Source organism: Strix aluco, chromosome Z (assembly GCF_031877795.1).
Source record: "Strix aluco isolate bStrAlu1 chromosome Z, bStrAlu1.hap1, whole genome shotgun sequence".
Classification (NCBI taxonomy): domain Eukaryota; kingdom Metazoa; phylum Chordata; class Aves; order Strigiformes; family Strigidae; genus Strix; species Strix aluco.
The window spans coordinates 96,391,220-96,408,135 of NC_133971.1; the positions used below are offsets into that span (position 1 = coordinate 96,391,220).

General features: G+C 48.3%; 1 protein-coding gene across 1 annotated transcript; it reads right to left on the minus strand.

The window, feature by feature from the left end:
* Positions 1-2,754: 2,754 nt before the first annotated feature.
* LOC141918076 (asparagine--tRNA ligase, cytoplasmic) lies at positions 2,755-16,611 on the minus strand. Its single transcript, XM_074812105.1, has 15 exons — positions 16,546-16,611; positions 15,734-15,816; positions 15,459-15,524; positions 15,259-15,351; positions 14,758-14,847; positions 13,624-13,702; positions 12,642-12,712; positions 12,290-12,376; positions 9,133-9,354; positions 8,609-8,808; positions 8,047-8,182; positions 6,894-7,007; positions 5,586-5,717; positions 4,825-4,956; positions 2,755-4,229 (listed from the first exon to the last, which is right to left on the minus strand). Exons 1-15 carry the CDS (start codon positions 16,586-16,588, stop codon positions 4,098-4,100), a joined length of 1,680 nt encoding a protein of 559 aa, XP_074668206.1. The 5' UTR covers positions 16,589-16,611; the 3' UTR covers positions 2,755-4,097.
* Between the last annotated feature and the right edge of the window lie 305 nt (positions 16,612-16,916).

Consider the following 16,916-nt stretch of genomic DNA (forward strand, 5'->3'; position numbering starts at 1 on the left):
TGTTTGCGGTGCGCGTTGTTTAGGAGGAGCTTTCCTTCTCCGGCTGGGAGGAACAGCGTTCCTGGGCTGGAGACAGGTATCTCGGAGCTGGATTTACCGACCAGCAGCACCCCTGCGGACCGTGACAGCGCAGGTGGCGATTCTCCATGCCAGCGTGGTTCGCGGGTGCTGGGAATCAAAGGAGGTTGGTGGGCAGGAGGTGCTGCTGCTCCCGACCTGCTCCCTGAGCGCTGGGGCTCTCGCCGTAGTCCTTCCCTCTCTTCTCCACGTTATAAATTTAGACAGGACCTGTGCCTGAGGAGCAGGATGGCCGGGAAATGCTCCAGCTCGGGTGGAGGAACTTCCGAAGGTCCTCACAAGGGGCAGCCAGATGAGTTCCAACACAGATAAATATAAACCAACGCGTGTAGGGAGATGTAATTAAACACGGCTACACGCTGGGGATCTCAGAGCTGCCCGTCACAAGGCTGCAAGGGCCCGGGAGCCAGCGCTGGCACTCCAGTTCAAGTACCAGTCCAACCGGGGAGATCGATACCTCGAGGGAAGATGAAAGGGGGGATGAGGAGAAATCCAAGTTCTGATTGCACCTTTTCTCCTCTTTTGCCGGTTTAGCCTTTCTAATAAAACCAAACCCAAGCATTATATTGCAAGCAGCTGCCGTGCCCTTCTGAGCACTGCTCTGACCGATCACAATTTGCAAGGGACGTCAGCGGTGCAGAACTCGTGATGGAGCCCAGAGGAAAGCGCGGCTCCCTCCTGCCCCTGGAGTCCTCACGGCCAGCGAGGCCTACGAGCTGCTTCGCTTCCCCCAGCACCTGCCCGGCACTGCCCACACATACAAAGTACTGGTATTAGCACGGGGGACTTAAACCTCGAGCTCGGATGGGAAGGGCCTGGGAACGCTGCTAGTCCAAGGAACACGTGAAGCAGCAAACAGGATTAAACCAGCCTGAGTAAGAACTTACCCTCAGAAAGCTTCGCTGCTGGGGAGCTTGGAAATAAGCTTTCCGGACAGCTGCCACAAACACCCAGGATCACCATCAGTTTTAAATCACTAGAGACATAATCAAACTCAGCAAATTTTGTAAGAACACAATAAAAAAAGAAATAAGACACCATGTAAAACCACAGCTGATAGGACCTGGAAATAAAACCAAGATACATCTATCATTTTTCCATCTCTAAAAGTAATTGTTTTTCTTAATGATCAAAAACCTGAACTGAGCCTCGATGGTGAATGTGGAACCGCCGCACTCCTATTCCCAGAAGCGAAGGTTGGTTTTGAAGCAGCATTTTGGGATGACCACGTCCCGCCGGAGGAATGCTCCTTACGGCTCCGCCAGCAGCTCTGCACAGCCTGGTGCTTCCACGGGGGATCTCTCCCGCACAGGCGCTTGCCCAGCACCCCCTCTGCTCCGCCAGCAGATTATGGATCGGCACAGCAGTCTCCGTTCAACTCCACAGCATCTTTCATCCCCGTCACCTTTTAAGCTCCTTATCTGATCTGCCTCTTCCTCGAGCACCTCTCAAGTCCTCAGACCTTCCTCTAGCAGCTCCCCTGATACGGAGGCTTTTAACCTTCACAAAGCAGCTCAGCCCTGCTGCTTTTAAGGACAGAAAACCGATTGCCAACAAGTGATGTTTTTCTAGTAGGATCTTTTCCCAACCTTTCTCCTCCCTTCTCATCACTTCAGGCACTTGAAGGAAATCTTTTTATAAAAACTCTTTATATGCTCATAAATTCCTAAATATTCTGCATTACTGAAGGCTATTGAGCTCCCCTCCCCAAAAAACCCCCACCATCCCCCAAAATGCTAACAACAACAAAAAAATCCCACAAAAACTAAACCCCAAGGGGTATCATTACTATTTGGCAGCACATCCAACTTTTGGACTGGAGTGGCTTTTCCTGTAGCTCAAGTTGTCATGTAAGTAAGGAATCGCTGGCATTTTGTTGCTGTCAAGCTGGTTAATTTTTCTCCTCTTCCTCTAACTTCTGGAGCTAACACACAGGCAGCAATCCCCCAAACCACTGCAAACTTACGGTTGACTATACTTTTGCAGGTATTTAAAACAATCTTTTAAGTTCTACCTTTGAAGAACAACCCATCAAAAATGGAGTAGGGAAAGTGTGAGAGAGCACTGAGGCAGGTTACTGCACACCATTTTCTTCTACTGTGGCTACAAAAGGACTGAAAAGTAGGTGAAAAGGGTGAATTCAAAGAGGTGGGTAAGAAGGAAAACCATCCCAGCAGTGCTCATTTTGTAGAGCATCTGTCATTCCTCCTCGCAGCCTCTCACCCCCCCTGCTGCAAAGGGGCACCCCTCAGGTCCCAGCAATGCCGCTGCGGCCCCCAACAAACCCAGGACGTTAAATCCCGCTGGTTTGGAGCTCTGGGAACAACCTCTCCTCCTCCGCCTGTACCCGTTGGCGAGGCAGACGTTAACTTCCCCCACAAATGTGGCCCAACGCGGGGCAGCCCATTGTTCAGCACCACGTTTATTCGCAGTTTTTCTCTCTAGGCTGCTTCAACGGGGCACCTGAGGTCTATCCAAATGACAAAAATTCATGCCTTTAAGTCGATTAATGGGGATTTAGTTTAAAAAGAGCTAGAATGTCTGCTTCCTGCACTTGAAGAGTCACTTTTTCTCTGCTTTTGCCCACGTGGATCGTGCCCGTGCCAGGACGGGCTGCACTGAGCAAGCGCCAAAGGGCAGGGGAAAGGAAAGGAACAGACATCACAGGTCAGGAGCTACTGTCCTGCACTCCAGCTTATGTTGCCACAATTTATTGGTTGCTGATTTAGACCAGTTTATATACGTAACATGCACAACGAAGAAAACCAGTGATTTATTACAAAAATATGGGTATCGCACAGCTCAACAATGCTATGGATGGCAAATCCGGATGGAGGCTCAGTGCAGGTGCATGACACACCTACCACTTTTTTCTCTCTAGCAAAAGGAACTGCTTTATGACTAAAAAGCATACAGATGACAACACGTTAACTATTTAATTAATCCTATCTGATAATTTGATTACAGCCAGAGAATCTGCTCAGATGCAGCAGCACAAGAACACGGGGAGCCAGCTAGGAAAGAGGGAACTGCTCTACACGAAAACCTACCGTAGTGTGAGGCGGGGGAGCGCTGCCGGGACACAATTCACCTAGAGGACAGCAATTCAGCCAGCATACAGTGCTGAAATCCAACTGCACTGCGGAGTTACAAGTTTCTTTGGGTCTTCAGTCATTTCTGGTTTGAAACAGAGGGCAGAAGCTGGATTTGGAAGGCACCACAAGCACCCCAGTGTGCACGGGCCAGCAGCGCCCTGAAGGGTCCCCTCCCACCGTCACTCAGCGTGGGCCGGGTGTGCAGGGACCCGCTGCAGCGCTTCACCCAGGGAGCAGGGAAAAAAAGCAGCAATGCCTCCCCCACCACCAGCCTCTTCACTTCTAACCAATAAATAATTGGGAAAAACCTGCCAACCAACCAACCCACGTCTCCTGCAGGGGAGTTTTGTGCTCAGTACTACATACCTTGCAACAGAACTTCCATTAAAACCAGTAGCAGCTACAAAATCACAGCACTTAACATAATTATTCCCATTTTTATGCTTTGTTGAGCTCTTTAGATGTCTCTTCATTCTCAGAAGTCATATTTGGGAATTTAAAAGAGCCTGAACTCCTGATCTCTCCGACAAGAAACCACAGGAGAACACAGAGTGAAATTAAAGCAGGTTAAAAAAACCATAAATCAAATGCCCAGCATATTTATGCCCAGCATATTTTAAGTCACAGAAACTAAAACCAGAAGCGTATCTTGTTTTTTAAATGACAGTGTATCAGGATCTTTGTGTTGACTTGAGAGCATAAATGCACCTAACACTTTTTTCCTAAGGCTTCTTCCAGTTAATTAGTAGCATTTTCCATTAAAAAGGGGCTTTATTTATTTTCCTTTTCACATCCTAAATGAGTATTTGTATTAGCAACAGACTGCAGTAAGTCTTGTCCTCAGACAGGCTGTAGTATAGCAGAGTGTATCGTTCCTTTCCAAGCACCAGTTGCCTGTTTTCCAGCAGTTTATCAGGAGGATGGCTACGGTTTGCAGCGCTGGACGAAGCGCGGGTAGAGACAGACGTCTCGGATGTGGTGTCTATTCAGGATCCAGGTCAGGAACCGTTCTAACCCCAAGCCATATCCACCATGAGGGCACGTACCATATTTTCTCTGTGAAATTAAAATCGGAGAGTAGGTATTAAACGTTTTCTTGTTATTTATCATTGCAGTACTATCACCAGAAAAAAAAAACCAACCCAAAGGCAAACCCTTCCAAGATTATTTTCCGAGTGATGAGGAAAGCGGACTATACTGCTTCAGTGCTCAGTTGTCCTGAGTCTCCTGGGGCAGCAAAAGGACTAGAAAAGGAAAAAGGAAGGTGAAAAAGGAAGTCTTGGTGACTCTTTTTCAGTCGCCTCCTTCTCTCCTCCCCTGATGCCAGCCAGAGCTCAGCCACTCCGGCTGGTGAGGTCCAACCCCCGTATCTAACGGCAAACACGGCAGAAGGCGTCACGAGAGGAGCACACCCGCACCACCAGTCTGGGGGCTGTGACCTGGAACAGGCTGCACACAACTGCCCAAACAGCAGCAGTTTTAACAAAAGGGAAACTCTTAGCCATCCCATTTTGCCATTGGCTACATGACAACTACTTTGGGCCACCAAGAATACGTTTCCAATTCAGACCGCATTGTCTTAAGCACAGTTAAAAAGAGAATAATCGAGTATCGTATCCGAGAAGCAGCGTGGCTGGTCTGTTTTACAGACCTGGTCAGTGTACCAGTAGTAGGGCGTGGGATCGATGCCCTCTCTCTTATAGCCTTGGAGCAGCTCCTCACTGTCCCAGATACGCATGGAGCCTCCGACGATTTCACCAACGTTCGGCATCAACACATCAACCTACAACACACCACGTACAGTCAAACTATGACAATTGAGCTGCCTGCAGAACAGCCCAGACTTAAAACTATTTCCACAACACATCTGACCATGTAATTTTAATTCTGCGTGACAGGAAGGCAGGTGACTCCTTCCAGACCCATGTTACAGATGGAATGAAGCGACTGACTAGGTTCTCTAACCTAATACTCCTGGCCCCACTAAACTGTAAAATTTAAAACACAACCCACAGAAAACACACCAAGAAAACCACAAAACCAAACAACAACAGAAAAACAAAAACCACACCACAAAACCACAAACCCAGCAGCATTCCTACCAACCACCGCTCTTCCCAGCTGCCAGACAGCGAGTGCTCAGACAACACCTCTCCGAGAGCGACAGACGTACTGTCCTGACCCCACCACTCACCCGGGGTGGGTGCAGAGCTCGCGGTGACCCCCCCACATTCCAGCAGCTCTGCAGAGTTCCTTCCTTTATTTCTGTAAGATCAAGAGCCACGCCCAAGAGACACCTAAAGCAGAACCTGGGAAGAATTCTCCAGGGTTTTCCTGGAGCACTTGCTCATTTCATGCTCGCTCACACCAACGTTCCCCGCTCCTGCAGCGCTACATAAAACGCCAACTTACGGATTCAGTTAGCCGGGAATCGTCGTGGCAGCGCTGCATATAGAAAGACTTTATCTCTGCGGGAAATCGGCACAACAGGATTGGTTCGTTAATGGTGTCTGTCATCAGCCTCTCAGGAGCTTCAGGAATATCCTAAGGTTAAAGAAGGCTTTATTAACATTTAAAACCAAAACCACTCCAATACCTTGAGTCCCACACGCATCAGGCATGAAACAAAGACAGTTTCAGACCACAGGTATCCACACATTCATCCCCATGTACCTAAATTTTTAAAACAAACTTATCATAGGAGAAAATATATATAAAAACATACGTTGGGAAAGAAAATCTGTTCAATTAAAATCCAAGTCTTCCCCACGCTTCAGACAGGAAACTGAGGAAAACCTAACCTGAAATGTAGACTTTCCAAACAACCAGTAAACACCAAAGAGCCTGATCTCCCTCCTCCCCAATACCATCTCCCATAGATCTCAAGGCTAAGAAGCACAAAGTGTTTCCCTGTTACGTATATGGGCTGTTTTTTCAAAACCTCAACAGTAACAGTAGTTACATAGATGAGGTTATTTCATTTTATCCAAGTTTTCTGACTGCAATTTGATAAACTGTGAAACACCGAGCAGAAGTTTCATTTTGACCAATTCAGCAACATTACTGTTTGAAAACTGGGGAGAAGTGAAGGGTGACACCCCAGTTACGCTGACAGGACACATCACTGATACCGTGATCACAGCTTCTTAAACCAACACACTTTGCTTAGTCAAACCCTGTCTATCCCTAGAGGGTTTAATTCTGACTTTTATTCAGCCAATGGTATCACATTTTTCTTAGATTCTGATTTTCTTAAATCTCCTCCTAAAAATGTCACTTAAGTCCACTGACGAGCAGGGCTACACCACCAAGTCCTCTCAAGCTCCTTCATACCATTTTGTCTTACAGGTTGGAGAAGAGCGAGACAGGGAACAGACAGACAGATAAGTCAGGTTTTGATTCCCATGCTCAAAGACGTTCTATGACAACCCAACCCACGCCTGCACTCCCCAGTACAGGACCACTACACCTCCCAGCACCATCCAGACAACAATCCAGGCCTCTGGTTTATAGCAAACCTCCCATTACCTGAAATGGGACTAGAATGTCCCTCCTGATCGGTATCATTCCAAACAAAACACAACAGATGCACACAGCAACAGCCAGGCTAACAGCACCGTGGTCCAAACACACTGTTCCTCGAGGGACTGACACAGTGCGAGCGCATGGCAGCAGGGTCTGGTTTGGTTTGAATTCCTAAAGAGCCCCAGAAAGACTTACTTCCCCAAACTCATAGTAAGTGCCATCTTCCTTCTTCACATCGTGCTCCTTTAACCACTCAATGGCCTCCGTGTAGTTCATTCGTCGGAAAGGACGTTTAGGGGGCTTGAAGCCCTGAAAATAAGAGTAGACATAAAGCCAGGCAGAAGAGCACCGTTTTCAAAGAAAAGGACATTTCTAGTTGATCAGCAAGTCCACTTCCAGGCTCGAAGCATACACACCAGTCTTCCCAGCTCATACATCAACAAGTTATTACTTAATAAAGAAATCCCACTTGGTACTGAGAAGCTAGAGCCAAACACAAGCACTGTCCAAGCGCAGTAAAGCTCACAGGACAGGTGCTGAAAGGGGTGGCAGGAGGGAGAAGAGAGGAAGCATCCTCCAAGCCGTTTCCTTCCGGCACGAGTTCACTGCACGCGCGGGTGCTTCACACTCAGCCCCTACCATTGGCTCCACGGGCAAGGCTGCAGAAGAAGGTTTTTGCTTCCCTGTGCCCAGAACAGCTTCAGCATCCGCCTGCGCGAGGTGCGTTTGCTCCTGCCATTTCCCATCTCCTGACCCAGTCTCAGCCCAAATTTAAAACTGAACCTCCGGGCGTTTATCGGGAAATTGGGGCAAGTTAACAGGGAGGACTGAGTTTGTACCTGCTGTGAGAGAAAAGCTAGTGATGGAGATAAAGTCAGCAGGCTCTTAAAGCCGTCTTCCTTGCAAAGGCAACAGAAGACAAAGGGTCTCTAACAAATGAAAATAGCTTAGAGCTCCACGTTCCAGGGTGGAAAGTAAAACACTGGTTGTTTCATTGCTCCCTTGTGCTCAATCTGCAAGTACCAGCCGATCAATATTACGAGCTCTGGGATAGAGGTTTTTATTCCACTGGTACAGCGCACGCTGCAATAAATCCCAGCACACTGCTGGCTCCTGGAAGTGGCTACCAGGGAACTCTTTCCCCACAGTCCCTTGCTTCTGGAAGAGTCATTACCAGCCCTGCAGCATCTTCATTCTTTTGAGGTTAGTTAGTATTTTTATTATTAACAACAGTAAGCTAGCAGAGCTCACTGCCATGCCCTGCCTTCCCCAAATGAAGGTGCTCAGCAGGAAAGGCTGAAGATTGTATTTTCCTGGCTATTTGTGACCACTCCACGGGGCTGCCTACCGGGTTTAGGTCGTACAGTAAGCTCGATGCAGGCGATTTCAAGACTCTGTCTACCACATCGCAAACCAAGCTCTCCAGTCGGTCCAACAAATCCTCAAAACTTATAAACGGACATTCAGCTTCGATGTGAGTGTACCTGAAACACAAAGCCACACCATTACACAACCACACACGAGCAACAAATCTTTAGCTATGAAACAAAAACTGTCATAAAAAAACACCCCACAACCCCAAACCACACATTTTTGTCCCCTTTGGAAATAAAGCCATTAGAAGAAAAAAAAAAAAAAAGAAAGAAAACAACAATATAAACTGTATTTTCTAAAAAGACAAAGCTTCCTAAACTTAGCTCAGCTCTGTTTCACCTGGACCTGCCTTTATGAATTGTCAGCACAGCATGACAATTCACCAGGACAAGGTGTTACCCAAACAGACTTTTGCTCAGCCCTTCCACGGTAGCGTTACACTGGCTGCTCACTGCACATTACGTCACCCAGCTGCCCGCTACTCCCCTGCTTCAGCAATCCACTTAGAATAGCAAAGAAGTGTCCTCTCTCCGTACTCTGCCAGGTGTCTGCGGGTCCTGGACTGCTCCGCCCTGTACGACTGAGCAATGCAGAAAACATCTCCTAAGGCCGGGATGCAAGTCTCCAGGTAGAGCTGGGACGACTGCGTCAAGTACGCCTCTTCACCAAAATAATCCAGTTTGAACAGGGTCGAGCCTCCTTCCACCTGCGTCTGCACTAAAGTGGGTGGTGTGACCTGTTAAAGAACAGGACGGTCACTACTCGAGAGAAGAATTAAGGAGAACACACACAAGCTCTTCAGTCTGGTGTCCCTCCGCACGTTAAAAAGGGCCACGCAGGCTGTTTGTGACTCGCGCCGTGACACTTCCACGCCTCAGAAGTGTCTACACACCTTTGAGGTGCGTCTATGGAAGCGATCAAGTAACAGTTTCCTTAGAAACAGCTTTTCTTTTGCCCCGTCAGGTCAATTAGAAAGTCTGCAGTGTTTTTCCAGGAAAAAGACAGCCTTCAAGTCAGGACATGACTGTAGTTGCTTGCTGACAAGGGAAAGCATACTTACTTCGTAGTATCCGTTGGCAAAGAAGTGATCCCTGAAGGCCTGTACTACCATGGAGCGCACCTTGAAGATTTTGGACATATTCTCCCCTCGAATCATCATATGCCTGTTGTTAAGTTGCACATCAACCTCGGAATCCTCGTTGAGCAGATTGTCAGCCCCTCCTGCTGGGGCCAGACCAATAAGCTCCCAGTAGTCACAGTTCAGCTCGTGGCCTCCCGGAGCCTGACAATTGGAAGAGAAACAAAAATTTCACAAGTCCACTTTTTGCCCCTTGGATGTCACCACCTAGTGTCATGGCGGAGACGTTAATCCAGCTGAAACAAAAGATGCTGAAATCCTAATGGCAGTATTTTCCAAGTAAGCACTTTGTTGGAAACGCCGTTTGTGACCCAGCACGGGTCTCTCCAACTGACCGCGAATGGGACGGGGCACTGCCGCCAGGTAATGAGGAACTTCAGACATGTTCAGTCTAAGCGTAACACCTCACAGACGGCCGGGTCTATTCAGCTGGAAGAACAGAAAGCTAAGCTGAGGGAAACTACTTACTACCTGCAACTATTTAGCGGGTGGTTATAGGTAAGGTGGAGCCAGACTCTCTTTGGACATGCCCAGCAAAAGGACAATTGTCTCAAGTTGCAGCAGGAGAGATTTCAATTGGCTATAAAGAAGAACAATTTTCACAGGGTTCACATTCTAGAGCACAGACAAGCCAGCCTGCAGTCCCCAGCCTTGGAGACGTTCAGGAGCAGAACATCTGGACAAGCCTGACCTCATGTTAGATCTTCAAGAGGAGGGAGGACCAGTGACCTTCAGAGAGTCCCCCCCAACCAAAACCATTCTGTGGTAACTTACACTGTGCACTACGTGTACTAGTTTTGGCTAGGACAGAGTTAGTTTTCTTCACAGTAGTTTGTACGGTGCTACAATGCAACACACTGGCACAAAGAACCTTCCTGTAAGCCTTAAGAACACGACACACACACAGAGTCAAGAGTCCTCCCACCTATTAGAAGAAAATGCAGACCCAAGATCACAGTACGACGTTCAAGGTATTTTGTTCTTTGTACTATTTGAGCCACATTCTCCCACTGGCTGCAAACTTCAAAAAAATTGAGAAACCTCGCTCAGACCATGACAGCGGAAGAACTAGCTCACTGTGGGTGCTTTTGGGTTTGTCTGTCAGACACCGAGCAACCCTTCTGCACTAGGCAGCATCTCAGCACACTGTGAAAACACAAGTCCGGTGCCGGTCAATCCCCCGGGGCTCCAGAGCCCGCACACCTCTCGCTGCCTCTCTGGTCTCACCAGCTCCCCCGTGTGGGGCACAGGCGGCTTCTCTCCCCTGAAACCGTGTTCTCATTTATAGTATTTTCAGGGTATAAAGGCAGATTTTCAGAGTCTAATCCAACAGATTTCCACAATGTGGTGCTTTTGTTCACTAGAAGCACTGCATCGTTGTGACAAGACGTGAAAACATGAAGGGTTTTCACTGCCCAAAACATTGTGGGCAGAGCATACTATGAGTTACTTATAATTACCAAAGTGCATAAAGTTGTTTAAAAAAGTGATCGCTGATTGGCTGCATTTATTTTTACAAGTCCCAGTAGTGCAAGTAGTGAAGGAAAGGAAATCTTGCTACCTTCTGATCAGCAAACCCAACAGGGAGTGGACTCACATTTCACAGAGTTCAGCTCTTTAACCTTAGATCGATCTCTTGGGGATAGACCCCGAGCAGCAGGGACAACTAGAACAATTAAGCCTACCCAAATTTCATTTGCAAAACATGCCAGTAATGGCCAACAGTACGTGGTTTACAAGAAAATTGAATTTTCTAAAAAGCACCACAAAAGGTTAACACTTTGACCTTATTTTACACACTACAGGCAGCCACAGAGAGGGACTACATCACTCAAATATTGTCTAACACATCTTGGATGTTTGAAGCAACAGAACACTCCAAAATGTGATTTTTTTTTTTTTTTCAGACATGTTTCTTCTCCCTGTTAACTTTTACCAGAGTTAGCATGCTTACTCAGGAGCCCAGACAGGAGAATACAGATTGCCAATCCACGCAAAAGAACAACTCTCACTGCAAGAGCCAATGACCGTTTTGAATATGTATCTAAAGGAAGAGGTAAGCTTACAGACTAGCAAGATTAAACATTATCTATCCTCTAAGTCTCAGCACTACTGCTTTGCTTTCTCCTTCAGAAAAAAGTGACATTACTAGAAGCAGCTATCAAGAGCTGATGTCTACTAAGGCCTACTCAAGATTTAAGAAACACATGGCCTGAGCACGCTTGCTGTTTCTGCACCACAAGTTAAGTTCTGCAACACAGCCTTTTTGCAACACCAACTTACTTCTGTCTTTCAGTCACCTCCTAATAACTAAGGCAGAATTCCTACAAGGATTTTCAGTAACTATCCTGATATAGGCCTGCACAGCCGCTGAGGGCACTGAGCTGCTGTCACGGATAACGATTCCTAACAGCTCCTCCCCACCTTCAGTCTGAATCCTTTCTAGGGGCCATCCTTCATGCACAGCTGCTTCACACAACTTTAGCCCTAAATCCAGATCCCAACGACTTTCCACACAGTAACAGCGTGTAGATCTAGATTGGAACGAGAGGCACAAGGCATAAGCAGCATCATATTTTGAGACCTAAAATCACACTGGCCGAGCCCTTAATCTGAGACCACCGTTACAAACAGAGCTTTACAAAACAAGTTCTATTAAACTGCCTGGCTCATGCACCTGCCAAGTGCTGGAGGACAAACAGCACAGTGAAGCGACTACAAACCCACCTCAGTAAGAGAGCTAATCCCCAATTCTTAGCCTCACCACATAAAAACTGAAGAAACCTCTTGTTCGGAAAAGCAAAGCTATGTCACCTATTCAATACCATTTTCCACTGTTATATTCTAGGAAGTATCTATGGGACATATCAGTGGAAGACTGTTTCAGACAAAAGCAGATCGGTCATGTAGTTCACCTGTCACACACTGAACTGTGGGCGGCAGCAGCAGCTTTGGGAGGTTCGTTCTTTTCTCTAAACCAAAATCATCTAATAATTATTTTCACTTCTGCTTCTCCTTCCATCAGGAAAACAACAAAGTGTTAAAGAGGAGGAGAACCCGAAGGCACCACGTCCCGTACCTGCTTGCCTTCAGGAACAAGGTTCAGTGTACCATAGACTGCAACACTGCTCTCCGTGGAGAGAACGAGCCCGTTGTAACACTGACACTGCGGAGAGAAAAAGGCACAGTTACGGGGGGGGCGGTATTTTTGCTTTTCCTATGACATCTGCTGGAGTCACAGACAAAATTAACTCAGAGTCACTTCTAAACGGTTCTTGCCTTGACAAAAACACTCCAGTGGTAGGAGATACAACTTAACAATAATACAACTTCATCAGTAGGTTTAGGAGAACTTCCAGTCATCTATGTAAAACGGATGAGGTGTGAGCACTTCACTTATTTAATGACAAAATTAAACCACCGCAACTTACCAGTTCATCTGAAAGGACACACTGAAGAAAACCTGTGCCATCTCGCAAAACAACAAACATCAAGTTTTTTCCTAGTTAAAGAGAAAAAAAAACCGTGAGAGCCTCAGCTTTATTCACTGATCTATTTGAGCAGACCCACTCAAGACACATGAACCACTGCTGAGCGGGTGATGACGGCAGGACAGTGATCCCACTCTTCCATTTACAAAGCAAAGCCGCTGCGGCGAGCGCTGGAGCACCAGCAGCGTTACAGGAACCTTTCACAGAGCAAAGCCTGTGCCAGCCCCAGCGGGGCAGGGTCGCACCGCCACGCCGTCACCCCCCACGTCCCTCTGCTCCACAGTCTGCTGCAGACAGGCCCAGGGTACGCCCGACACCGAGGGAGCGATGCCACCCTGCTCACCCACCTCTCCACAAGAAATAACTGCTCACTATATCCAGATCCACAACCACTTCGCCAAGTCCTTCAGTGATAATTAGAACAAATACCTGCGGAGTCTGAAACCTCTGCCGTGCACTTCTGTGCCCCGACCGAAGCCACCTTGCTGGCCAGAATACCAACCCTTCTGGTAGCAAGTAACACCTGCTAAACTTATTTTTAAAGAAGTTATGCTACTTTATATAAACTTTAAAATTCCAATTTGCTGATTTTACTCTGAACAGATGCTGGTTAGCTCCTTGGTTTGTGGGATTAGTTTAAAACACAATATAAGCCTTTTGAAGAAATTCTGCAGGACTGGCCTCCAAACTGAAAGTCCCATGAGATTTCAGCTAAGAACTGTCTATACACTCATACATCACAGAGCATTTTCAGCGCTGTAGTGACCACTGTGATAAACTAAAGTTAACATCTGACTGATGGTTTAAAAATTCAAGAAGAGGTGCTGCCTGATTCATTTTAGGCATCCAAATTGTGAAGGCTACTGCAAGTCATTCCATCTCTCTGCACAAGTTCAGTAACTTCTAAATGCTTGTGGTTTACCTTGCCTCCGTAATCTGTGAATCCAGCCAAAAATCTTCACCCTCTGGCCTCTGTAAGCCTCCAGCGCATCAATCTTTACCTGTAAAGCAGGGAATGGGAGCAATCAAATTGAGAAGTGAATCACCATTTAGACGGTGTTTTCCACAGGATTCCTTAGAACACAAGTGCGTGTGACCTCTCCCTCCGCGGAGCGGCTCCTCCCCAGCGACGGGGCACAGGCGTGGCCGTTGACACTCAGCAGCTCTTTGGTGAGGAAAGAGGGTTTGAGCCAGGAGAGGCAGCCCACTGGGACAGCATTCCCAGAGCTCGCACCGAGTCCCTTCTGTCTGCAGGTTTACTCTGCCAGGTAGAAGCTAAGGACTGTAACGGCCTTTGAAGCAGCTCACTTGGCATTTGACCAAAGGGAAAACGTGCAACAGCTCACAGCACAAGGCTAGAGCACGCGGTACTACTGGAAATCCAGGTGCCTTCAATCACCAGGCGGCTTGGGAAGGATGCCTCTGACATGCCTTCTGGCGCTCTGAACGTGCTCTGGATTCATCTCTGAAGACGTGCAGTGGATGAGCCCAGCCTGCAGTCAAAGCCCAAAGGGCGGCCAGGAGAGCGCAGGGCTCCAGTCAAATCCACCTCCTCCACACACACCTAGAAGTCTCTTCTACTCGGGGTCTATCCAAAAACCCGCCGCAGCGCAGCACGTGTAGTACCAGCTTACTGAGGTACGGACTGCACCAAGTCACTGAGGCCAGCAGGATGGGAACTGCATTCCACGCCTCGGTAACTCAAACCACAGCCTCTAACCAGCACAGAGGCTTCCTCACTCTCCACCACCACAATCATCAAAGCCAAGCCAGTAAACTTTTTCAAACAGAAGTATGGTCTGTACCAGCAGACAGACACAGATAAGTCTGATACATGAACTCAGAAGGTTCAGATACCCATCAAGCACCTGAGAAAGACTAAGTCTATATACTAGAAAGCACAGATAATCAGAAAAACAAAGTTACATTTACAAATAGTAACAAGGCAGGGCCCTTCCACAGCTGCCAGAGCCACAAAGCAGAGAGAGGCTAAATCTCTGCGCAGACAAGAGGCTGTAACACAGGCCATGCAGCAAGCACACCGGATCTTACTCACGCATTTTGGCTCTGGAAGACTAGGATCGTTCTTGATAACAACCTTCTTCGCTTCCTCCAGGTTCTTCTCTCTTCTCAAGAGATCTTCTGCCTGTTTTTAAAAAAAAGAAAAAAGTATTAAACAGTTGTAACCAGGGTTTGTAAGATTCCTACTCTTTACAATTACTGGAGACCATAAAAACCCTTGATGTTACCCTGCTGGGGCCTAAACCTGCCCCAGGTTTAGGGGCAGGATGAGAAACAATGCACAAATGCCTTTCTCACTTCTTCTGGGAAGTCTAAAGGCAATAGATTGCAATTATTCAAAATTCACCCAGTTGCAGCGATTTGCTCATCCTAACCTAAGCAAAGACAAATTGTAAATAATGTACATGTATGATGATGACACAGATAAAGACCAAACTGAAGCTTTTTTGGAGGGGCGGGAACGACAATGCTGCTTAATGGTTTTGGAAAAGAAAGGTGGAGTGCTTCCTCCAACTTGGCATCATCTGCCACCTACCTCCTTCTTCTCCTTCGCTTCGTTCTTTGTTTGTTCCCTGTGCCACAGTTTTTTGACATTCTTCATTTGTGACTTTGAAATAATGGCCCATCTCTAAATCAACCCAAGGAGAGAGCAGAAGATAAAAGATTACATTTGTGGCTCTTCGCACAAAGGAACATTAAAATAATTTCTACTAAGAAACTCTAATGATACAACACCTCATTTTCTTTTTGAGAGTCCACATAAATAGTAGGAAATGGTTCCTTTCCTGCTGTCATCAAAGCCTAAAAAGGGGAAAAAAAATAACAGAATCAATGGCACCGCAAGCACACTGAAGTCATCCTTAAAGATGAGCAGACATCCTATTTCTGATCCTTCTGGTCAGGGTTGCAAAAACAGCTCTAAAATTTACACACAGAACTACAAGGCCAGTTACTTGACCTAAAGCACAGTTCACTCTTCAAAACAAAGAGCGGGTGTTTTTGAGAGTTACCTTTAGAACAGTCTTGAAGGGTTTCTTTTGTGTCCCATCACCAGTGGAATCATTGCCCTCTCGTTCAGAAACATACAGCTCTTCTGTAACACAGAACAACAATGGCAATTACTTCAGAAAAATGTAAATTATCAGCTATGCAAATAGGAAGAAAATGGAGACACACAAGGATATAAAGTCTTCACAGTTCTCAGCAGCGATTAACCTTCAAAACCAACCATCTGGTCAGACCGGATATGAATTAATTTCCATTCTAAAAGCCAATCCACACAGTAAACGTGTTGCGCCAAAGCCTCAAGGACTCCCAAGACACTGAACGCTTGAAAGTCACCGGCTGCACAGCAGGCTCCGCCAAGGAAACAGCTTCTTATGAAAGTAACTTCTTCTGGGCCACCAGGGAGACGGTGAATTGAGAAGAGTCAGGGTTCAGGTCAAGGTTTCGCTCGTGAAAGCGGACGGACCGGGGACAGACGCCCGCGCCCCGGAGCCCCCGGCCCTGCCACCATGGGGCCCGGTGCTCCCCCCCGCCCCGCAGGTGGCTCCGCCTCGGCTGCCAGGGCCGGGAGCAGGAGAACCGGCGCCTCCGCCCTTCCCGGCGCTGACGGGTCCCACCGCGGCTCGCCCCAGCCCTCCCACCCTGAGGCCGGAGCCCCGGGGCGAGAGCGCTCCGGCCGGCGTCGGGACCAGCAGTCGCGCGCCGCTGCCGCCATCTTGGGCCGCGGCCGGCCCAACCGCCCCGCCCAGCCGAGCACCGCCCGTCCCGACGGGGCCCGTCCCGTGCCCGCGGAGCCGCCCGCAGCTCCCGGCCTCACCCAGGACGAGCGCCGCCGTCCTGCCCAGCACCTCTCCCGCCATGGCCGCGGCCGCACTGCCGCACCCGCACGCCGGAAATGACGTTACCGCGCGACCGCCGCGCTGAGCCAACCCACCGCCCCCTTGCGTCAGCCGCCCCGCCCCGCCCCCGCCCCCGATGACGCAGGCACGCACGGACGTGACGGCGCAGTGCGGGCGCGTGGGCCCCGACACGTGACCGGGGAGACCGCAAGGCGCTCGGCCAAGCGCCTGGCGTCATGCAGCGCGTGACGTCATCAAGCGCGTGACGTCATGCAGCGGTAGGGAAGGGAGAGGAAAGCCGTTTTTACCGGGAAACCGGAATCCTGCTTTGAACTGCCTCCGAGGGAGG

Bases quoted from the DNA above. Each gene is read 5' to 3' on its own strand.
- LOC141918076 (XM_074812105.1), bottom strand. From the start codon at position 16,588: ATGGCGGGAGAGGTGCTGGGCAGGACGGCGGCGCTCGTCCTGG. The intron at 13,703-14,757 runs GTGAGTAAGATC...CCTGCTTTACAG, and splicing joins GTCTTCCAGAGCCAAAATGC to GTAAAGATTGATGCGCTGGA. The intron at 7,008-8,046 runs GTAGGCAGCCCC...TCTTATTTTCAG, and splicing joins TACTGTACGACCTAAACCCG to GGCTTCAAGCCCCCTAAACG.